This window comes from Polistes fuscatus, unplaced genomic scaffold (assembly GCF_010416935.1).
Source record: "Polistes fuscatus isolate 324 unplaced genomic scaffold, CU_Pfus_HIC Scaffold16, whole genome shotgun sequence".
NCBI classification, from domain to species: domain Eukaryota; kingdom Metazoa; phylum Arthropoda; class Insecta; order Hymenoptera; family Vespidae; genus Polistes; species Polistes fuscatus.
This window is the reverse complement of record NW_025113064.1, coordinates 2,277,409-2,301,683: the sequence shown is the minus strand read 5'-3', so window position 1 is coordinate 2,301,683 and position 24,275 is coordinate 2,277,409. Positions and strand designations below refer to the sequence as shown.

The 24,275-nt window shown below is 40.8% G+C and overlaps 1 protein-coding gene across 3 annotated transcripts in view; it reads right to left on the bottom strand.

Moving 5' to 3' along the window:
• Nucleotides 1-3,969: 3,969 nt before the first annotated feature.
• The window catches only part of LOC122514783 (protein split ends), a 75,974-nt gene continuing 55,668 nt past the window's right edge, over nt 3,970-24,275 (bottom strand). The window contains exons 3-13 of one of the 3 annotated variants that reach the window (XM_043631816.1): nt 19,287-20,050; nt 18,569-19,182; nt 18,246-18,426; nt 17,828-18,119; nt 16,742-17,491; nt 6,227-16,565; nt 6,031-6,147; nt 5,817-5,933; nt 4,906-5,667; nt 4,621-4,779; nt 3,970-4,461 (exon numbers count right to left, since the gene is read on the bottom strand). In XM_043631816.1, coding sequence (XP_043487751.1) covers nt 4,333-4,461; nt 4,621-4,779; nt 4,906-5,667; nt 5,817-5,933; nt 6,031-6,147; nt 6,227-16,565; nt 16,742-17,491; nt 17,828-18,119; nt 18,246-18,426; nt 18,569-19,182; nt 19,287-20,050 — 14,224 coding nt within the window. In that variant the 3' untranslated portion in view covers nt 3,970-4,332. The remainder of the gene's footprint in view (nt 4,462-4,620; nt 4,780-4,905; nt 5,668-5,816; nt 5,934-6,030; nt 6,148-6,226; nt 16,566-16,741; nt 17,492-17,827; nt 18,120-18,245; nt 18,427-18,568; nt 19,183-19,286; nt 20,051-24,275) is intronic. The other 2 variants (XM_043631819.1, XM_043631818.1) reach the window with 2 other exon arrangements.

The following is a 24,275-nucleotide window of genomic DNA, read 5'->3' as shown; positions in this document are numbered from 1 at the left end:
TCTTTAATCCGCCTATCCCTAATTATTATATATACTTCTGTATATATATATGTATATATATATATATATAAATGTGTGTGTATGTTTGTGTGTATGTATATTCGTATGATTTATAATTTATTCTTTTCCCTTGATCACATCTCATTTAATCTCTTCCTCTTCTTCTACTTCTCCCTTTCATCCCTTTCATCCCTTTCATAATTCATCTTCATCATCTCTAATGGTTCCTTGTCATAATTATTGTTTGTTTGTTTATTTGTTTGTTTGTTGTTGTCGTCGTATTTTTCGTTTATCATTTTAATATAACATTACTTCTCTAGAGGCATGCGCCCTACGCGCAACAGTATAATAATATCGTAAATAGGTAAGAGTTACTTATAATTACTACTTAAATATGTTCTTGTTTTGTTTCTTTTAAATCTTATTACTTTTTTTTTTCTTTTCTTTTTTTTGTTTTTTACCTTTTTACCTTCTTCCGCATCACTATCATTATCATCATCATCATTATCGTTATCATTATCATCATCATTATCATCATCATCATCATCCTCATCATCATTCCACGGTATACTATTCCTCATGTGTGTATGATGTGTACGAGTGTGTTTTATGTGTATGTTTTATGTTTATTTTTTTAGCGTATGTGATATCGTGCAACAATTTCTTTTCTGGTCTTTCTTTCTTTCTTTTTTTTGTTTCTTCTTCTCTCTCTCTCTCTCTCTCTCACACACACAGACACAGACACACATTTTCACAAATTCATTTAATCATCATCACTCACACATTCTAATTCTCTCTTTCTTTCTCTCTCTCTCTCTCTCTCTTTTTCTCTCACTTTCTCTCTCTCTCTATCTCTCTCTCTCTCTCTATCCTCTCTCTTTCTTACTTTTTTTTTCTCTATACACGTAAGCGCATTATTATCTCTTGGACATAATTACTAAAAAGTCTATAAGATAAACGTTGCAATATTTCGACGAGTATGCAACGCGACCAAGGGATTAGGAATTAAATGGGATGGAAGTGTTGTGTAGTAGTAGTAGTAGTAGTAGTAGTAGTCGTAGTAGTAGTAGTCGTAGTAGTAGAATTAGAGGGCGGCGTCAATGGTCAATGAGATCGATCGCACTTTCATTATACAAGAAGCACGACTTTGCTGCTTTTTTTTAAGCCCCTTTCTTCTTCTTCCTTCTCCCCCACCTACTTCTCCTTCACCACCACCTCCTTCTCCTCATCCACCTCCTTTTTTTCATCATCTTCATCTTCTTCTTCTTCTTCTTTATCATCTCTTCGTTATCTTCACATTTTTGCATATTTCATTTTTTACTATTAGTGTTTTTTTTTTTTTTATTATTATATTATTATATCATATCTTCATAATCATTATCATCTTCAATTTTTTTAAATCTTCGTATTATTTTTTTTTTTTTATTCATTTTTTTGAAACGTGCGGTTTCGGTTCATTTTAGAGCTAGCCTGATGTATGTAATAACGTTAATAATAATTAATAGCAACGGTAATAGTAATAATAGAGAGTAGTGGTAGTAGTAGTAGTAGTCATAATAGTAGTAGTAGATAGTAGTAATAATAATAGTCGATAGTAGTAGATAGTAGTCGTAGTAGTTTAGTAGCGGTGCTGGTGATAGTAGTGTAATAGTAATAGTAATAGTAATAGTAATAGTAATAGTATAGTAATAGTAGTAGATAGTCGTAGTAGTAGTAGTAGTATAGTGGCGATAGTAATAGCAATAGTGGTGATAGCAGTAATAATAATAATCATAATAATAATATTAATAAGTAATAATAATGATATAATCCTAATTAATCGCAATTATAATGATAGTAGTGTAATAATTATTATAATTATAATAAAATAATAATCGACATAAGTGAATTAATATTAAAAATCTTTTATAATATACATAGTACTAAATATAATAATAATTAATAATACTAATAATAATAATAATAATAATCATAATAATAATAATAATAATAATAATAATAATAATAATAATAATTAATAATTAATAATAATAATAATTATTAATAATATTGATAATAATTAATAATAATAACAATGATGATGTTAATATAATTATAATTAATATAATAATAATTATTAATAGTAATAATAATTAATAATTAATAATTAATAATAATAATAATCAATCATTAGTCAATAATAATTAATAATTAATAATTAATAATTAATAATAATAATAATAATAATAATATTTTACATCCTGCCGTTGGGAAATTATGATACACTAGGGATAAACGCTATTATACTTTAGGTAGTTGTTTGCTTTTGCTTATTTTGTTCACTATATCTCTATATCGTGGATTTTTACTTTCTAATTCGACACGAACGCGGCGGCAGCGCAACAGCAGCAGCAGCAACTATTGTTTTACAGTTAATATAGTACATAGGTATTTATATAGAGCGCAGTATTATACAAAAAAACACATCACATACCGCGAAGATGATGACCAACCACCCCAAATCCTCTTTCCCCCCCACCCCGCATACGCCCCAGACAATTATAATAAGTAGATCATATCGTTAATAATATGTTGTTGTTGTTGTTGTTATTTTTGTTTCCTTTACCTCACACCCCCCGTTTAATTTCATCATTAATTTTCTTTCTTCTCTCATTCCTCATTATTTTCATTTCACATTAATTCTCATCGCAGAGTTTCATAGTATTTATTTTCTTAACCGTCGTTTTCTTATTTTATTCTTTTTCTTTCTTTTTTTTTTTTTTTTTTTCTTCTTCTTCTTCTTCTTCTTCTTTGTCGTCGTTTCTACGCAGATATATATTTCGTTAAATAATTAAAATCACAGTAGTTTATGCCCACGCTGGCTTGCTTATTATAATTTACAATGTGTCGTTAATGTCTAAGCCCTTAATAATATTAAAAATTATTCTTTCACTTACAAGGGGGAAAAAGTGTAAGAGGGGTGGATGATGGATACGACAGGGAATTTTCTTCTTCCTCTTCTTCTCTATCTTCTTCATCTTCATCTTCATCTTCATCTTCATCTTCATCTTCTTCTTCATTTTCATCATCTTCTTCTTCTTCTTCTTCTTTTTCTTCTTCTTTATCTTCATCTTATTTATTCTTGTTATTATTTAATATTCTTCGTATATATATATTTATATCTGTTAATTTATTTTTGTTTCTATATTTAATCCTCACGCGAAAAACTGACCGTTAGTCTACGGCAATGGCATAGTTTACTTCGTTATATTTGAATTAGGTATTTAAGAAGTTTAATCCTGTTGTTTTTATTTTTATTTAGTTTTCTTTTTTCTTGGCTCAGGAAGGAGTAGTACACAGTGTAACATAAAAAGCTTCTTTCTCGTGCACATCATTATCATCATTATTATCATCATCATCGTCATCATCATCATCATAATCATCATCATCATCGTCATCATCTTAATCAACATTATTATTATTATCATCATCATTATCATCATTGTCGTTCACATCATCGTTTTCATCATCATCGTCATCATCATCATTATCTTATCGTTTAAGGAAAAGTCTTCTTTCGTAGAGAGAAAAGATAACATATCGGGGTTGTTGTGTGCCTGACCAGCTTGTCAGAAAGACCAAGAGTTAAAGTCGGTCAATCCCACAAACACTGTCAGCAATTGGCGTACTCAAAGTCATCCATTACTGAATAAGGATGTACTTTTTTCTGCTTTTTATTTATTTTTCCTTTTCTTTTTTCCTAAAATTTGTTCGCTCTCTGTCTTTCTTTCCTTCTTTTCTTTTTTCAAATTTTTCTTCCCTTTATCTTTTTTTTTTTTTTGTTAAATGAAGGGAGACACACACGGTGAAAGGAGGAAGAGGATTTAGGAGGGATTTACCTTTCTCGATTAGACCGGGTTTGCCTCTCTTCCTGTGTTTTTTATCTCTACGTCACACAACCCCGAGGACCGATGTCTCCTTGTATTATTGTTTTTCTTTAGTACTGGCTTATGATCTATTTGATCGGGCAATTTCGCGCCGGATTCCATTTGATTGTCACTGATGAAAGACTCCTGTAAACAAATAGGAGCCCTATTTTATTTATTTATTTATTTATTTATTTGTTCGTTCGTTGATTCATTCTTTCTCTCTCTTCCTTGACTCCATTATTTTCTATCCCATTCTCCATTTTCTTATCTCTTTTTTTAGAAATTCTGCACATGGCTGGAACACCTCAGAGGCTTCATGCCATATATTAGTTCTTATATGTAGCATCCCATCCCATGGTGCGCAAAATTAGGTAGAAAATATACCAATAAGATATAATTTGTTCATACAAAATGTTGTCCAGTTTCAAACCGTAGCAATGACGATAAGCAAATGGGAGATCTTGGCGACACGATGAAGCAAATCCGGTGCTATGCGCGCTAAACTCTCGTTTGCGAAGTCGCACGATGGGAATATATGTATCACGTATGCGGGCTGCAAATAGATATTTTGTTCTTTTTATTATCTTTTTACCAATCGTTAATATTAATTTCTTTTTATCGATTCTTTCGTCAAATAAATCCAAAATATGTATATATGTATATAAAAATTAAATCAATCATCGTTTGCTAGAGATAAATATTGTCAACTAACCTGTTGTGAACCTGGAGCAGCGATGTTAACAATTCCTGCGGCTTGTTTCTGTTGCAGATACATGATAAATCCGGTTTGAAGATTTTTACTTTGCTGTAATACATCTACCTCGTTGCGTCCGCACGGTAATGCGAGTAACATGCAATGTTCGTTATCAGTCTGTTTTAAAGGGAATATCATTATTTGGTGAACATTTAATAATCTTCCATAAATTAACCATTTATATATACATATACATATACATATACATATACATATACATATACATATACACATATAACATACCTGCATTTTTCTCGCTACACCTTCGACTTGAGTTGGTTCGAGTCTCATCCTTTGTGCAATACGCAATGGTGGAGTAGAACCGTCATTGTTACAAGGTAAGCTCTCCCTAGCTACATTAGGATTACCAAAAACGAAATGCATTTGTACTGCAGCTTGATCGTTTTTAAGGGCAAGCAGACCTTGCCACATAACGGGATAACGTTGAAGTAACATTTGGAATGAATCTGCTTGAGGCGGTATTTGCGATGCGTGAGGTGGTGTTACCACTTGATGTTTTTTTGGTCTGTCAGGTGTAATCGCATTATCTGTAGGAGCCTCGCTTGCAGGCATAGGATATTGAGAACGTAAGTGAGCAGGTGGTGGCTCATAATAACCTCCCCTTGCAGTAGTTGGTGCAGCCAAAGATGGATTACTTCCGGCGTTATATTGAGGCGGTGGCGGTGGTAATCGCGTACTTCCATGAAGCATGTAAACTTGTGCAACTTGCGGACTGTCCGTTGTACGTTCTTGAGGAGTTCTAGTACTTCTTCTTAATTCCAAAGGTGGACTGTGACTATCTTCTATACCACTTTCTAATTTGGGATCTAATGGCAAATGAGGTGACCTTGTTCCTGGAATATGATAAGCTATACGTGGTGTTAGAGCTTCTTGTTGAGCACGTAATAATTGATGATATTGTAAAACTTGTGTATGCATGTAATGTGGAGGTGGTAACTCAGCAGTACGTGATAATCCACCGTAATGATTAACAATGACGTCACTCTGCAAAAAAGAAAATTATAATATTACTCTCGAATCATATATTTTTACGAGTTCAAATATTAAATTAATGTAGACCATTGGGCAACTTTGTGTTATTTCAAATAATCATATATTATTATCTGATATAAGTTAATGAAAAGATAATATACCTGCGATGCATTAGCATGATGATGAGCAGGTGGTGGCAATGGAGGACTCTGAGCACGATGTGGAGGTACAAGCCCATATTGAGCTCCCGGTGATGGAGCAGTACCTGCACTCCCATGCTAATAAAAAGCAGCCATATTAGTTTAGCGACGTTATTTTATTATACTGTAAAAAAAGCGTATATATATATCATATCATACAAATTATTTTACTTACCATAGATGCATCATAAGTTGGTATTGGTACTCCGCGACTCTGAGGACTTGCACTGGGTACCATAATGCAACCAGACATAGAGACTTCTACTTTAGGAGGTTCCATAGTACCAGTTACCTACAAGTAATTGAAATAAATATTTAACTGAACGTTCTCTAAAAATCAATATGTGTCCTTAAAATAAGAATACACGTACTTGAGGTTTCGGTCCAGGTGGACGTGGACAGCCTACAGCTGCTGCAACAGTCTGAGGACCAACAAGATGTGGTTGCGTTGGAGGACTTGCAACTGCTCCAGTTACCATCGTTGGTACCACTGCTTGTAATAAATGAGCCTTCGGATTGAGTGGATGTGGTTGCCCATTGATACCTTTGGCTGTTACCGGCTGAGAAACAGGATGATGTATTCTTTGAGCTGGTGCAGATACAACACTGGCTGGATGAACGTTGATCGGTAATTTTTGAGACATGTTTATTATGGTGGATGGTTGTTGCTGTTGTTGTTTTGCTGCTTGCAGAAGATGTTGCTTAGGATTTGGTGGTACACCTGTATTATTAAGCACTGGTGACATTGGTTGTCCTTGTTTCCCATTTCCTGAACTTACTTGTGCCTGTTTAGTACATGGACTCAAATTAGGGGAGACTACTCTGCCACCAGGAATTTGCAAATGAAGACTTTGTATCGCTTGAGCCGGTTGTTTTATAATATTTTGAACTACTGTCTGGTTTGGTAATGTTGGAACTACAGGCTTTGTAATAACAATTTGTTGTTGTTGTGACTGAGATTGAGATTGAGACTGAGCCTGAACCTGAGATTGTGGTTGTGGTTGTGATTGAGCCTGAGCTTGAGCTTGAGCTTGAGCTTGAGCTTGAGCCTGTGCCTGTGCCTGAGCCTGTGCTGCCTGTGCCTGAGCCTGAGCTTGAGCTTGAGCCTGAGCTTGAGCCTGAGCCTGAGCCTGAGCCTGAGCTTGAGCCTGTGCTTGAGCCTGAGCCTGAGCCTGAGCCTGAGCCTGAGCTTGAGCTTGAGTTTGAGCCTGTGGTTGTGGTTGTAGCTGCAACTGTGGTTGAGCCTGAGGATGGGTCTGAACTATAATCGGAGCTGGAGCCGGAGCCGGAGCCGGAGCCGGAGCCGGAGTAGAAACCAGAACCGGAGCCTGAACCTGTGATTGTAATTGTGGTTGCGGTTGTGGTTGTGGTTGTGGTTGAGCCTGAGACTGAGTTGATAATTTACTAGCATTCAATACATGAGCTTTCAAACTTGTAGGTTTATTCTGTGTAACAGTAGTCGATACTGGTTGCGATGGAGCCACGCTAGGTATCGTTGACATCGTTGTTACAGTCGTACATGTCGTAGACGACGGCACAACTGTAATGGTGGAAGTAGTTTGAACCATTGGAGATTGTGGCTTGGTAATAACACTAGCTTGCGAAGATATTACTTGATTTTGTATTGGTGGACAAGATACAGTTTCCACAGGTTGTTGTTCTTTTTTCGGCTCTTCATGAATTTCTGTTTTGTTATTCTCGAACGATGATTTTGATTGCAATGATTCATTGATCGAAGTTTCTTTGACTGTTGCAGTAGTAGTACTTCGGCCTTCACTAATCGTTTTAGTAGTAGTTTGTTGTTGAGTAGCTGACGTACTGACTGGTATATATTGGCCTTCCTCTGATTCCCTCATTGCTATTAACATTCCTGTAACCGGATCAATCAATGTCGTTGGTTCAAGAGATACAGATTTCTGTTCAGGTGGCGTCGAAGTTTGATTACTTTCTTCCACTTTAAGATTTGATTCTTCAGTAGTAACAGGACTTTCATATTTATTCTCAACTTTCTTTGGCGGGGTAACAACCAATTTAATAAATTTCTCTTCTCCTCCGCTATCATCATTATTTTCCGAAGTCCTTCTCGTTGCTTTGCGACTACCTCTCGGTGATTTGCGAGATTCGGTGACTTGCACTTTAGGCTGCGTAGTTTGTACATTACGCGGTGCGTTATTGTGCCTAGTACTTCTTCTCGTGGTATGCATATTTTGTATATTTCCACTCGACAAATTTTTATTCGACGGTCCACGAACAACATCTTCGATTACATCGTCAATCGTGTTCCTACTACCATCTTTTTCAGCTAACCTTCTGGATTTTCTCGTGTTGGTAGCCGGGGAAACCACGTCTTCCATTGGTAATTCTGTGTTAGGACCAGATTTAATGGTAAGAATTAAACGAGGACGACCAGGATGTTCTTCTTCGCTGTCGTCGTGAAATTCGTAAACGTCGGCATAGGGTAATTTGTGTGCAACGTGATGTTTGTTACCTCTTGGCGTTCTTCCACCTCTTTTGTGTGCAGTTGCAGTAGTTGCTGTCCTACCACGTCTAACACCGCCACGACTGCTACCACCTCGTCTAGCTTTCGATCTACCACGACGACGACTCGTTAATTCTGCCTCGCAAGTTTCAACACCTTCGTCTTGTTCGTCATTAGCCGTTGTCGTGTTCTTTTTACTTTCTTCCTCGGTTGTTTCGGCTTGGAACCAATCGGATTCACTCTTAACCGTTTCCACAGAATTATTGTGAGTTTCTTGGTTATGTTCTTGATTATCTTCGCCATCGTTACCTTCATTATCGTTACCTTCGCCATCGCACAAGGCATCTACTTTCTTTATGACACTTTCTATATTAACTTCCTTGGCTGACCAATAATCGCTATCTTCTTTACTATCAGTTGGATCTTCCTTGGACACATCTATAGCAAGCGGATCTGTGCTCGGTTCTTTCAATGGATCTTCTACTGGTTCTTCATCCAATTCAACCTCTTCGTTTTCCTTGGGCACAGTTTCCTCCTCTTCCTCTTCCTCATATTCTTCCTCTTTCACTTCGCTTACAATTTCTGATTTTATAGTTGTCGTTTCTGTTTCAAGTTTTGGTATGAGAATATTCAACACTTCTGTTTTAGGAATGGATACTAATTTCTCCGATTCGACAAATTCGTGTTTTTCTTCTTTAGGTTTGATGTCCACCTCGCACGATTGTTCCAAAGGTGTTTCTGTTTTTGGTATAGTAAACTTCATTTCTTCCTTTAACGTTGCATCCTCTTGTTTTATTATTATATCAACTGGCGGCTCTTGTTTAGTAATTTCGATAGGCTGGCTCGATTGTATCGGTGGTGTTAATTGCATAGGTTGAGCAGTTTGCCCTATTTGTGCATCGGAATCTGTCGCTGATTTTTCCGTCTGTGTTACCACACGTGGTTGTTCTATGCATTCTCGTACGTTATCGGACATCGAAGTAGTCGATACAACAGTTGATACAGTCGTTGGTACGACTCTTGTTATTATCGATTGTGAAACTGGAGGACCAACTGGTAAATGAGATTTGGAAATTGAAGTTACTTGAGGACAAGGTGACATTCTTTGAGAATTAGAAAGAGAAACGGTGGTTGTTTGTGGAATGCTACTCTTGTCACTGGCCGTTGTGGATTGTACTGTTGTTGTTAATTGTTGAGATACTATCGGTACTACAGTTTTAATTAAAGATTGATTAGGAGAAGAGACCGTGGATGGTCCTAGACTATGTACCATAGATTTATGAACTATATGGGATTGTCCATGAGCTATAATTACAGGACTAGGTGTAGAACAATGTGGTACGTGAGTCGTTAACAATTGTACGTTGGATAATTCTTGTTTAGGTCGTGGTGAAAGCACACTGTTATCCCCTGTTACAGACACGGACATTTGTTTTTGAGATCTCGACTGTATAGGACTGTTTTCCGTAATGCTACCTGATTTTCCGAATGCCGGAGCAGACGTACTCGCACTAATTTCAATTTTAGCCGTTTCTGGTATATACGTAGGTGGTTGATTAGGCGAAGGAACTTTCGGAGAAGTCGAGGCCTTATTCGTAGATTCTGGTATAACAGCAGGCGATAATTTAGGCTCTTCTAATCTTTGTGGTAGTTCGTTTGGATTGACGGAAAGTAACGTCTCGATTACAGATTTGTTGCCTAAAACAGCTGAATCTCTCGAATTCTTAACTTGTATACCTGGTGCCAATGGTGGTACTGGCATATAAGGACGCGGTGGAATATTTAATGTCAATGGTGGCAAACCACCTCTGGGGTAACTAGGATTAAGTGGTCTCAAACCTGCCGCGTGTTGAATCACTGGTTGTTGAGTTGCAGCGGTCGAATAGATCTGTTGTACCGTTACTTCCGGTCTATGCGCAGAAATAGGAACGCTCACCGCGATTCTGGTTGGAGGTGGTGAAGGTTTCCCAACGTTAGACACGTGGGGACTCATCGCAGAGCTACGAGACCATTGTCCATTCGGTGACAGTGGTTGTGGAATTCTCGGAGATAATTGTGACGATATCAAAGGTGGTATTCTTGATGGAACGAGTGATGGAACGAGTGGGGGTATAGGCGTTATACTCGATGGCGAAGAAGACGAAGACGAAGTCGGAACGTTTTGCATTCTTGGGGAAGCTTGACGCATCGGTACCATTTGAGATTGAGGTGAAACTGGTAGCCTTTGATACAGAGGTTGTACGCTAATCGACGAAGGTCTTGGACTAGCTGCCGAAATTCGTGAAGTTTCATTAGCGATTGGTACATTACACGATCCCAACATCGGTTGTCTGTACGTTGGTGGCGAGGAAGTTGAAGTTCGATGAGATTGGGAAACTCTTTCTGGACTGGCTATCGTCACGCCAGGCTCCACAGTATCCATTTGTACATTTTTTGTCGTATCGCGAGCCGCTTTATGTTCATTAAGATTCCAAGAATGTGCTATAACGGAATTTGGAGAGTTTTGTGATTTTGGAATAACAGGATTGATTGGTGCTAGACGAGCTTCCGTTGGTGGTTTATCTGTTGCAACGAGAGTAACCGTGACGGTGGTTGGTGTTGTTGTCTTTGTTGGTGATTTATAAAATGATGGAATATCTGGTGTTTTCGGTGGTTGAGTTAGATCGAAGTTCTCGTAATTCGGATCTTCCTCTGTATCTGTGTCTATTTGAAGATCGTGTTCGCTTTGAGGTGTATCAGGTTTGAGATCTTCCCCTTCGACCGTCGAAGCATTCAAACTTTCAACCGCCTGTTGCATTTCTTCAACATCCTCTTGCGGTGCTTCGGTTGGTGGTCCGGTTGTACCGTCTACTTCATTATCTTCCTCTTCACCTTCATATGAGAAATCTTCGGTCGAACCACCGAAAGTTTCTTCCAATAAAGCTGCAACAGCATCCTCCGTTTCTTCCTGCGATATAGCAACTCTCGGTTTATCCTCGTTCTGAGCAGGCGGTGTTGTCGTCGAAGTTTCCGTTTCGTCTCTGCCGTTACGAGATTGATTACCATTTTCACGTTCTTCCGGTTCCGAGATACTTTTGACCGCATTTTCATGAATAGCTTCGTCTATTTCCATTCCAAAACCAGGTATAAATTTGTCTTTTTTCTTTTCAGGCTTTGGCGGTTGAATGACACCGGTTACAACGGGAGCACTGATAGTTGAAACGGTCGATGTATTTGACGTAACAACTTTGGGTATGGGACTTAACAGAGTATCTCTGAGAGCTGGCAAAGTTGGGGACAATGTTTTCGGAATGAGAGGACTGCTTGCTCTTGGAGGACTCGGATCGGCGCCAAGATAAGGTAACTCTCCAGTTTTTTCGTGATGATGGTGATGGTGATGATGATGGTGATGATAATCTTTTCTACTGCGTTCTTCCTTCGATTTCTTACGTTTCTTTTTCTTTTCCTTAACCTTTTCAGGTACTGTAGTCGGGGTAGATGGTTCAACGCTGTCATTGTCATCGGTGAAACGGAAAACGTCGTGTTCGTTGGATTCTGTACACGCGACAGCAGATTTTGGCGAGTTTGGTAGACCCAATAGTTTAGCTTCGATTTCTCGTCCAGCTTCGGCAAGATCAACGCTGTTTTCATCCTCCTGGTGATGCCTCTGTCTCTTTTTTTCCGTTTTCCGTCTAACTCTTTCCACATCTAGAACTGGACTACGTCCACCGTCGCTGTCGGAAACGTAAGCGTTATTTTCAGATGTCATATTGCTAAGTCTATCAAAGAACGTGTCCGGAGGTTGAGGATCGTCAACGTCATCCGAAAGGGGTCCAAAAATATCTTCCATCCTTTGCGAATCTCTAGCTTCTTGCCTGTTCAGTCTTTTCCTTCTGGCCTTGACCTTGTCTTCTCCATTTCTTTCTCTCCTTTTATCTTTCTTCGTTCTTTGCTTCTTATCGGCACGCATCTTTTCCTCGGCATTGTCAACAATGGTCGTTGCCACCACAGGTGTCGTCGTTGGTGTATTACTACTAATCGTTACCGATTCTGTCGTATGATTCGTACGACACTCCGTATCGGTCGATATAACAACGTTAGTCTTATTTTTATGATCCGTAGTTTCGGTTGATTCCAATTTAGAACTCTCCTCGCTCGACACCGAATTTTTCTGACGTTTTTGCTTCTTTTTATGCGATTTCTTGCGCGAATCCCTTTCGTGATTGTTAACGACTATCGTTGGATGACTCGTTTGGTACGCAACTCTTTCGTCGTCGTCAGAAGTACGTACTTCTTCTTTCGTATTGGTATGTACACTGTTGATAACAACGCTACTAGTTTCCAAAGGATTTTGTTTTTCTTCGGTATCAGCAAAACCGAGATCGACGTCGCTTTCGAGAAATCTATCCGCCTTAACGTTCTTCCTAACTTTGTTGTTAAATGATTCTTCTTCTTCGCTGGTGTCCGAATGAATACGCGAACGCGATCCCTTTCTCGATAAAGATTTGGCTCGAGCCGAGTCGGATTCGGATGTAGCCTCGTCTTCGGTTAAAGCTTTGCTACTCACCGAATCACCGTCCCAAGATGTACTCTGTTTCTTTTCTTCCCGCCTAGCTCTACTTTGTTTCAACTGCGAAAATTTATCCTTCAAACGTACCTGTCTTTTCTCTTCCATTTTCTGCATGTTTTTCGTCGAACGCGCCTTCACCTTATCGTACATACTGATATATGCTGGTTCATCGTCAACGATATCAAATATCGAATGTTTTTTCGGCTCGTCGCTGTCCGTGTCAGTCGCGGAAGGATGTTGTCGCGCAACTTGCATGTCGTGTCCAGGACCATCGTCAACGTCGCTGTGTTGATTCAACGAAGCCTGCTGCTGCTGTTGTTGATGGAATTGCGACGATTCTCTCGTATGATGCGAACCGGTAGAAGTTTGATCGTTCGGCGAGCTGGTTTCGCTACGTTTAGAAAGTTCCAATCTCGAGAGGAATTCTTTGTCGGCTTCCTGACAAACCCTAGGACTGCGTTCTCTCGATTCTTTTTCCGATCTTCTCTTACTCCTCTGTTTTTCTTTAACACTTTCCCTATTATTATCCCTATTTTCTCGAGTAGATTCCCTAATCTCGGTGTGAGTAGTCTCCCTAGAATCTTGAACGGTTCCACTGCTATCCTTGCTCTCCCGACTTTCCCTACTTTCTCGACTAGAACGATGAGAGTCATTACGATGTTTGCGATCCTCAGATTTTCTATTTTGTCTAGGCCGGTCTTTGCTATCTCTCCGATGATCCGAGATCTTCATTCGTTTGCTATCGTCTTCAGTGGGACAGTCTTGGGACGAGAACCTACGTTTCGTCGGTACCGGAGCTGGCGAAGTTTGTTGGTTTTGAGATTGTGCATTTACCGATTGGTGAAGATGATTATCGGTCGGTTGACGCCTACTTTCTTCGCGTTCGCGTTTTTCCTTATCCTTTTCCTCCCGATCTCTCCTCTTCTCCCGCTCAACCTTTTCCTTGTCCCGTTTCTCTTGATCTTCGCGTTCTCTCCTCTTTTCACGTTCGTGTTTCTCCCTCTCCAACCTCTCCCTCTCCTCCTTCTCGCGTTTTTCCTTCTCCGATCTCTCCCGTTCCTCTTTCTCTTTCTCCTTCCGCCTCTCTCGTTCCAAACGTTCCTTCTCCTCCCTCTCCCGTTTCCTTTCCTTATCAATGCGTTCCTTTTCCTCCCTCCTCCTATCCCGTTCCAATCTCTCCCGTTCCTCCTTATCTCGCCTTTCCTGTTCCTCTCGTTCCTTCCTCAAACGTTCCTTCTCCTGTTTCTCCCTTTCCAAACGCAATTCGCGTTCCTTCCTTTCCCGTTCCTCCCTATCCCTTCTCTCCCTTTCCTCGCGTTCCCTGCGCTCTTGCCTTTCCTTTTCCTCCCGTTCCCTCTTCTCACGTTCCAACCGTTCCTTCTCTCTCCTCTCCTTCTCCCGAAATTCGCTCTCCTCCCGTTCCTTCTTTTCCCGTTCTCGTTCCTCCCGTTCCCTCCTATCCTTCTCCTGACGTTCCTTGTCTAATCTCTCCCTTTCCTTGCGTTCCTCATCCTTTTCCCTTCTTTCCCTTTCCTCGCGTTCCTTGCGTTCCTGCCTGTCGCGATCTTCTTTATCTCTTCGTTCCTGTCTCTCCCGATCGTCTTTCTCTCTTCTCTCCTTGTCCTCGCGTTCCCTCCTCTCGTACCTCGTCTCCTTGGTCTCTTTGACATCTCTACTGTGATTATTATCGGTTTCATTGACGTCAGAGTTGCCGCTGCTGCTGTTCGGAGGTTCCTTATCGTCCTTCTCCTTGCGATCAATTTCCTCCTTTCTCGATCTTCGACTCTGACAATCCTTACTTTTACTACTGTGTTTAGAATCTCTACCATCTCTACCTTCGCGAGAGTCTCTCCTCTCTCTATTACCAGTACTACTACTACTACTACTACTACTTATGCCAATCTCCTTTCGTAATCGAGCACGAATTATGTCGACCGAGGAAGAGGATAACGAAGACGTGCTGCTGCTGCTGCTGCTGCTGAACGTGGACGATATCGTGGAAGACAATGGCACCGAAGAGGAAGCGGTTGTTGTCAAGGAAGATTGATGGTATTGACCGCTAGATTGCTGTTGTTGTTGTTGTTGTTGTTGTTGTTGCTGTTGTTGTGTTGTGCCTGACGAGGAAATTGTTGATACCGATATTGTCGATGTTACCGTTGTTAAAATCATCGTCGTTGTCGTAATAACACCGGATGATGATGATAATGATGATGATGATGCTGTTGTTATTGTTGTTGTTGATGCTGTTGTTGCTGCTGCTGTTGACGCTGCCGTTACTGAGAAGGAAACTGAAGAAGATGCTGATATCGTGACCGATGACGTGGAGGTTAAACAAGATGAAGAAGAAGAAGAAGAAGAAGAAGATGAAGGAGGAGGAGGAGGAGGTGGAACAGAAGAGGAAATGATAGAGGAAGAGTTCGAAGATGACGAGGATGAAGAGGACGATGACGAAGATATCGCCACTGACGACGCTGACGACGACGACGACGATGATGACGACGACGACGAATTATTTAAAACTGTATTACTAGAAATTAATCCTCGATTCGTCGAGGCGCTGAGGTTGTGAATACTACATATACTACTATTACCACTAAGAAGGCTACTGACCGACCCTAAACCGCTATTATTACCACTGCTTGCTGCCGTTCCGCTAGTTGCAAGACCGATAGGTAAAGAAACTGGTGGTAATTCCGGACTGACGGTTTTGATCGACGTGCCCGGCGTGATCGGCGTTGCTGGGGTTGGGTGTACACAATTGTGCTGCATCGTCGAGCGTGGATCAGTCGTTTTTAACATTGACGGAACCATGCTCGTCGAGAGCATCGTGGTACTACCACCGATGTGACTGCTAACAGAGGAGGTACTGGTCAGTTGCACCGGCGGATGACTAGGAAATGGATATTGGAGGCAAACTTTGCTGGTACAACCCCCGCTAGAAGTTAACCCAGCCGTGCTACCGATCATCGAACTGACGCCAATGACGCCCGTAAATTCTTTAGGTTCGTATTTTTCACTGAAATTCTCGAGTCGTTTCGAATCCTCGTCGAACACACTCCTTTTCGCGAGAACAGACTTCACTATATCCGATGGTTGCACTTCGTTTAGATCCATGTCTAAAAGTTTGTGTCGGAATCTAAAACGTTCCGAAGCGCTCGCGTCAAGTTTAGCCAGAGCATCGCCACCGGCCGCACTCAGAGCTCTCGAGCCCGACCACTTTTCGTATTTCTCGTCGAGGGAACGTATTCTCTCTTCGAGACTAGGAGACTGGGGCGCTGTCTCGCTGTCGGAACTCGTTGGACTGGGGCTCAAATGTCTAGGCGGTGGCGAGGCTGGTGGCTGGGGTGCCGTACAAGGGCTTACTGCAACCGAGAGCCCACTGGCACAGGGTGGACTAGTGACTTTTAAATTGCTATTATTGCTCGATCGGGCGTTGCTACTACTGCTGTTGGTGTTGCCGTTGTTGTTGTTGTTGTTGTTGTTGTTATTATTGTTGTTGTTGTTGCTGTTACTGGTATTGTTGTTGTTCAGCATCTGAGTCGCAAACCTTGGCAGAGGTAACGAAAGAGGACCCTCGTGACTCCTTTCACGAAATCTTCTCGGTTCGCTCGGCACAAGGTTCTCCGGTCTTTCATCGACGAGAGGCGTTCCTGGTCGTGATCCATCGTGATGCTCGTGATGTCTAAACGTGTTAGAAAGAAAGAAAGAAAAAAAAGGTAAGTTAAAGAGATAATATTACACCTACACAGTTAGACGATATACGCGGAAAGTTTTATTTTTCTTTGGTTCTTCTATCTCTCCCTCTCTCTATGTCTCTACTTCTCTTTCTGTCTTTATCTCTAACTTATTCAATCTCACCTGCTAGAAGTATCTCGACGACGCTTACAAGGTCCTGGACCCCTGCCCTCGCAGCTACTTCTTCTCGTACTATGATGCACCACCACTTTGCTGTCACTTACGCGTCTAACGTCCATGCCTTTTCTACCGGAATGAGAAGTTACCATCAAGGATGCGATTTCAGGTTCATCGTCCTCGCATAGTATCGTTGTTGAACTTCCATCCAGTTTGACTCGTTTCTTAGGTGCAAAACCAACTTCGTCGCCGCTGCTGTGACACTCCTCGAGCTGTTCCAACAGATGAACTCGCTCTTTTTGAAGATGCCTGATGTCGGGCGGAGGTAAGATCGGTGGTGGTGGAACTGGTGGTTCCACGCTGGTAACGACACTCTGGACAGTATGCCTGCGAGACGACGGGGGTGGTGGACAATCGTCGTCGTTGATTTTGCCGTCGCTGAGAACGCTGCTCTGATATTCGTCGTGGCTGGCTCCGCTTCCTTGGCTGTATTCGTCGTAATTTCGGAATCTGCGCGAAGTCGGCTCGTTGTAATCAGCTTCGTAGTATGAATCTTGGTAAGACCGTCTGCTGCTACGCGACATCGCAGTTGGATGAGCTGGACTGGCCCCTGGAGTGCTACCACCACCGGAAGTACGAGAGTAACTACTAGTTGTCCTTGATCTTGGGGGTGTATCGTAACGCGTAAATCGACCGCCCGAATTTGATACTGTAACTGCTGATTCAAAGCTGCTACGTTCCCTCCTGTAATGAATCCTTTCAGTAACGCGTGAATTCTACTTTGTGCTCTTTATTTGGGGGTGACGATGATACTTAAAGCTAGACATTTATACAAATTAGTTGTTACACATTAATAATAATAATAATAATAATAGTAATAATAATAATAATATAATAATAATAATAATAATAATAATGATCAATACATTATCAAACATTAACAAATGAACAAAATCATAACTTACTTTATACGTTTTACTGTTTAAATATTTTACTTTGAACGATTTTAAAAAATTTTGAAAAGTGCAATATATTATTGTAATATATATATATATATTTATATAATTAGATAAAATATATAATTATACATACGCAACATCGAAGTTTGTCGCCGGCGATGGCCTGGTGTCCCAAGGTTTTTCACCAGAAACTCCTTGTCGTTCCAGATGTTCGTAGAACGTTTCCTGGCATTCTCTGGACGCGAAGTCCACTTGAAGACGACGTCCACGAAGTGCGGCTCCTCTCATTTCCTTCACGGCAGCCTGGGCGCAGCTTATTTGGTCGAAATTAACCAACGCGTGGCCACGTTCACGATCCACAACGATTTGCGTAATAGGACCGAACTGATTGAACTGCAGGTTCAGGTATTTTTCCGACATGCAATCTATAAAACGGAAGAATGATTTATTACAAATGTGCATGCCTATATGTATACATATATATATATATATATATATATATATGTATCGACATGATTGAATGATCGTAGAAACGTGAAACGTTGGTTTACCTCCTATTCCGTCCACCCAAACGCAGGAGGTTGGCATGGATTTGCCAAATCCAAGTTTGATACGATTCGCACCTAGGTGTTCACCATCCATAGATCTCATGGCCTTAACGACACTACCGATGTCTGAATACTGACAGAATGCATAGCTCGAAACAGCGCCTTGCTTTTTTATGTCAATTTCCTGCAAAGCCGGATCCAACAAAAAAAAAGAAAAAAAAACAAATATACATTAGAACACGGAAATTTAGGGAATTTCGTTAAACGACGACAAAATACAGCTTAAATGAATAATTCATATGTCTCTTCCATCGTGTTAAACTTACGATAATTTCGCCAAAATGCTCAAAGTGTTTCCTGAGTTCAGATGCGGTGACATCTTTTTCGAGATTCCCAATAAATAACGTTCTCGTTGCTTTGGGATGATACTCGTCCAGTTCAGCCTCGTACGGCCTGAACTCGTTGTCCTCGACGTCGTATCCTTGATAAGGCGCAACTTCGATCTTACAACCGAAAAATAGTTTATCGTGGGAGACCTCTAGGGCTTTCTCTACGTCCTCGGGTTTCTTGAAACAAACCAGAGCGTATCTGTCGCCCGCTGCACCGACAACCTTCACCCACGTGACCTTCCCATGTTTTTTATACTCATGGAAAAGGCCATCCTTGAGGGAAGTGTCGCTGCTACGAGCAGGAAGGTTCCGAACGCAGATCGCCAATGGCCTGCGATCCTCGGTGACTGCAACTGCATTTCCGGTACGATGCGGTGAGCTTCCCGGTGATGTGCTTGCAGCGGATGTGCTACCAGCGGAACTGCCGCTTCGACTACTACTGCTACTACCGGAACGGCTACTACCGCTCGGCGAGCTGCTACCGCTTCGAGATTTTCTACGTTGCTTCTTGTGTTGTCGGTGAACGCTGCTGCTACTACCTCCTCCGCCACCTATTGTTGTTAACAAATCATTAGAATAAGCCGACGAAATAATGTAAAAATATATATTTAACCGGCTAATCCTCGAGGAGTGTCGTCTCACGTCAATGCGTTACCTTGCTCATCTTGGTAGGAATCGTTGGTAGCCGGTGAAGGTGGTGGAGGTGCATTACCATATCTCGATGAAGCAGACGACTCGTAGGCAGAAGACCAGGAAGACGGTGGCCGATGACGATCTAAATGGGGCGGGGGTGGCAGCCCGGAGCCGTAAGGGCCTGTCCTCGGGTAAAGCCGATCCCTCGCCCTGCTCGACGTCACGTGGTAAGAGCTACCGGGTGGTGGACGTCCACGTGGTATGTAGCCACCAGGATCACCGCTATTAGGATCGACTGGGTGGCCTTGAACAACGACGACTCCGCTTCCTGCTCCGCCGACGCCGCCGCCGCTGCCAGCGTTGCTGCCACCGCCTCCACTCCCGGCAACCCCGCCTCCGCTGCTGTAGAAACTCCCATGGGAACCCCCGTGGGAACCCCCGTGGGAACCTCCGTGAGAACCAACGTGTGAGCTCCTGGACTCGACGACGAAACTACTTTCGCTGCCACCGCCACCGACAACGACGCTGCCGCCGACGCCGACGCCAACGCCGCCCCCGCTGCCACTGCCACCGCTGCCGCTGACGCCGCTGCCAATGCCAACTGGGTTACCACCACTGCCTCCGACGACTCCGCCGACTCCACCGACGACGCCGCCACCAGATCCGACGATACTCCCGCTACCTCCGACGACGACGACCCCAACACCACCCCCGACGACGCCGACGTTTCCTCCGCCTCCACCTCCGGAACCACTGCCGCCACTCGGGCCATGATCCTCCGAACTTCTGAAACATACCAAATCAACCTTAGTCTACTCTGATTGCTAAACAATCATCACCATCATCATCATCATCATCATTATTATTATTATTATTATTATCTTGCGCTTGCTGAGATAACTCATGAACGTGATCTTTATGCCTAAGTGATTGTTTAATTTTTCCCTCAAGTGTCACGTGATCGTGATACCAAGTTCTTCTTCTTTCTCTCTTCTCTTAAGACAAGGTAAGTCTTTTATTCCTCGTTCATACGTTTGTATCACCTCTAAAACAAATTTGCCGATACGCATTTGAAACCTTGAGAAGAGTCGGAGAGATAAATATCTCCTTTTATCTTTCTGTATGCAAGAAAGAATTAAATGCGTACGAAGGTAACCTCGTGAGGTATAAAAAAAAAAAAGAAAAAAGAAAAAAATTAACTGATGCTAGATGCGAGTCATGTTCGAAGGATGAAGAAAAGAAAAAAAAGATCATCCGCCGGAGATTATCCGTGGTGATGCATCAAGAGAGAGGATATCCGCGACGGAGACAAGTTGTTCATTGTAAAATCCAACGCAACACTGAAGGACAAAACTTACTGCGTGTCACGTCGGTCACGCCAAAGTAGAGATTCCAAATCGTGACACGGATGTGGAAAGAAGAACCCTACCCCCCCTACCCTCCCCACAAGAGGGAGAGAAAAGGAAAGAAAGAGAAGATTTCGAAACGTTCTCTTGTGGCTTGATCTCTAACCAATCATCTCACTCGGAGAGGATAGACGCCGTTATTCAAAGAAGGCTATCGGTTGTGGTTTGTGTGAAAGAGAACGAGGAGGAAGGGCTTGAGTTAAGGAAAAAATAAGTTTTCTGCGCAATTATTCTTACCTACTCCTAACCTCAAAAAAGAAGAATATATCTCAAATTTTGTATTTCTTCAGTCATATTAATTCTCATAGTTTTTCATAGGAAACAAAATACCCCCCCGTAAGTATAAAAATCTACTCCTAATCTCAAAAAAGAAGAAGAAGAATATATCTCAACAAATTTTGTATTACTTCAGTCATACTAATTCTCATAGTTTTTCATAGGAAACAAAATACCCCCCCGTAAGTATAAAAATCTACTCCTAACCTCAAAAAAAAAGAAGAATATATCTCAACAAATTTTGTATTTCTTCAGTCATACTAATTCTCATAGTTTTTCATAGGAAACAAAATACCCCCCCCGTAAGTATAAAAATCTACTCCTAATCTCAAAAAAAAAAAGAATATATCTCAACAAATTTTGTATTTCTTCAGTTATACTAATTCTCATAGTTTTTCATAGGAAACAAAATACCCCTCCGTAAGTATAAAACCTACTCCTAACCTGAAAAAAGGAGAAGAAGAATATATCTCAACAAATTTTGTATTATTTCAGTCATTCTAATTCTCATAGTTTTTCATAGAAAACAAAATACCCCTCGGTAAGTATAAAAACCTACTCCTAACCTCAAAAAAGAAGAAGAATATAACTCAACAAATTTTGTATTTCTTCAGTCATACTAATTCTCATAGTTTTTCATAGGGAACAAAATACTCCCCCGTAAGTATAAAAACCTACTCCTAACCTCAAAAAAAAAGAAGAATATATCTCAACAAATTTTGTACTTCTTCAGTCGTATTAATTCTCATAGTTTTTCATAGGAAACAAAATACCCTTCCGTAAGTATAAAAACCTACTCCTAACCTCAAAAAAAAAAAGAATATATCTCAACAAATTTTGTATTTCTTCAGTTATACTAATTCTCATAGTTTTTCATAGGAAACAAAATACCCCCCCGTAAGTATAAAAACCTACTCCTAACCTCAAAAAAGAAGAAGAATATATCTCAACAAATTTTGTATTTCTTCAGTCATATTAATTCTCATAGTTTTTCATAGAAAACAAAATACCCCCCCGTAAGTATAAAAACCTACTCCTAACCTCAAAAAAAGAAGAATATATCTCAACAAATTTTGTATTTTTTCAGTCATATTAATTCTCATAGTTTTTCATAGGAAACAAAATACCCCCCCCCGCCCGTAAGTATAAAAATATCGTTAAGAAAAAATAAAATTGTTGTCCGATTGAGATTCATAAATTCTTATCGAATTAAGTACATATATATTTCTCAAATATATTAATATATTATTATTATTATTACATTTACTATGTGCGTGTGTAATATATTACACGCAAAATATACAAGGGGGGGGCAAGGGTTAATCGTAGCTTCTTGCATGTGTCGTGACTTGTTTGGCATGCACGGTATGGGGCCACAATAATATACCCGATAAGATATTTCTAGAGTCGTATCAGCATACCTAGGCGCATGCGCATTACCGACAGAAAGGTAGGGTCATGACAAATTAGTCTAACGCCATCTTTATCTATATGGTCAAGTATTAGTCTGTCTCTTTCTCTCTCTCCCCCTCTTTCCTTCTTTCTTTCTAACCTCTACGCGCAAACTAATTTTCTTTCTTTCTCTAACACATTAAAACGTGACTTGCACGTTAAATCTTAGCTTCGCGAGTTCGAAATTTCATCAGATTCGATTCGATAAGCGGCCCCCCCCCGCCGGTTATATTTATAAACGCGTCTGTGATTCATAAGTAGATTATAAAACCTTGCTGATACTGCGATAAATATTAAACAATGACGTCACGCTCTTCAACGAAGAAAATTTTGCACGAATCACCAATGTGATTACGTTACGGTCAAAGTTTCTTACGCAGAAACAAACGCGTCCTAAGTAATATATATATTCCGAAGAGTAATAAACACAAATTGTGAAAGAGAAAATTGTTATTTTATTTAACGATTAAAACAAAATGGAAGAGGAGACACCTGCGACGAGGGAGGAAAGAGGATTTGCACGTTCATAATTACGACTCTGAACGGCGGTTAACAGCCGAACTCCCCCCCTTCTTCTCCTTTTACAGGTCCCTCTGAGCACCCGCAATAAGGTTGTACGCCCTCTCCCACCCCCCCCCACCCCTCGTCTTCGTCATGGTTCGACGTTCCGTCACTCGACGACGAAACGCGTGGCAACGTCGCCTTCTTCGTCGTCATTTTCTTCGACAATATCCCCGCGGTCCCTGTCCCCGTTCCGTTCCGTTCCGTTCCGTCCATCCATCGTGTCTTCGAAATCGTCACGGTCGTCTAATTTTTCATGGAAATGCAACGCCATTGCTGGTACATTTCACCCGAGACAGGAAGAGAGAGACAGAAAGAAGGGGGGAGCGGGGGCAGGAGAAAGAAGGGGGGAAAAATAGACGCGCGCATTCCAAAGTAACGTTTAATAACCCCAGTATTAAAAGTTTGTTTCTATCTTCCCATTTTTGGTTGGTAAAATAAAATCATTTCTTATCCATACGCGAACCCTATTTCTACTACTACTTCCTGCAACAACTGGTTGCTTCTATACTTTTTCTTCTTTACGTTGCTATTGGTCTATATATTTTTTGTCTGCATTTAATTATTACTTTTTCTCCAGCAGCATAAGAAGAAAATAAGTAAAATGTACGAGTCATCGAGGAGACGGTTAATGAGAAACCAGAAATTACCACACGCATGTTTTGCATGTTTTTTTACTTAACGACAGATCCAAGTAATTAAATAAAACAAGCTTTTTATTATTACACGTCACCGTGATGTGATGTGGTGTGATGTTGGTTGGATGAGTTGGTGCAAGCAAGCAAGCAATTACGAAAAAAGGCCACTGAGGGAATAAAAAAAAAACAAGAGAGAAAATGATAGACAAACAGCAACGAGGCGTTGAAATTTCCCTTATCGACCGAAGACAACCACGCCAGAACGACAATTTCTTGGGAAGGGGGGGGGGTTCGTGTTAAAAAAACAAAAAGAAAAAAAAGAAAAGATCATAAATTTACTACTCGTCAAAACGAATGATCGCGATAATACTACGCGAAAGCAGCAACTTGTAATATTTCCAGGAAATACTTTAATTAGTGAGGAAAATCGATGAGAAGCAAGCAGCCCCCCCGTCGTCATGGTTGTTGTTGATTGGCGCGTCCACGACGCATTTCAAATATGAAAAACACGTAATGTTCGATCGAATTCAACGCGACTAGGTTGGGTGATTGATATCTTTTCAGTTGATAAGAACTTATCGATGATATCGTAGAGAGTAGTTCATCAAAAAACGATGTCGACATATTCTATACACCTAAAGGTATCCCTCTCTCTTCACGTTTTCCATTTAATTTTAC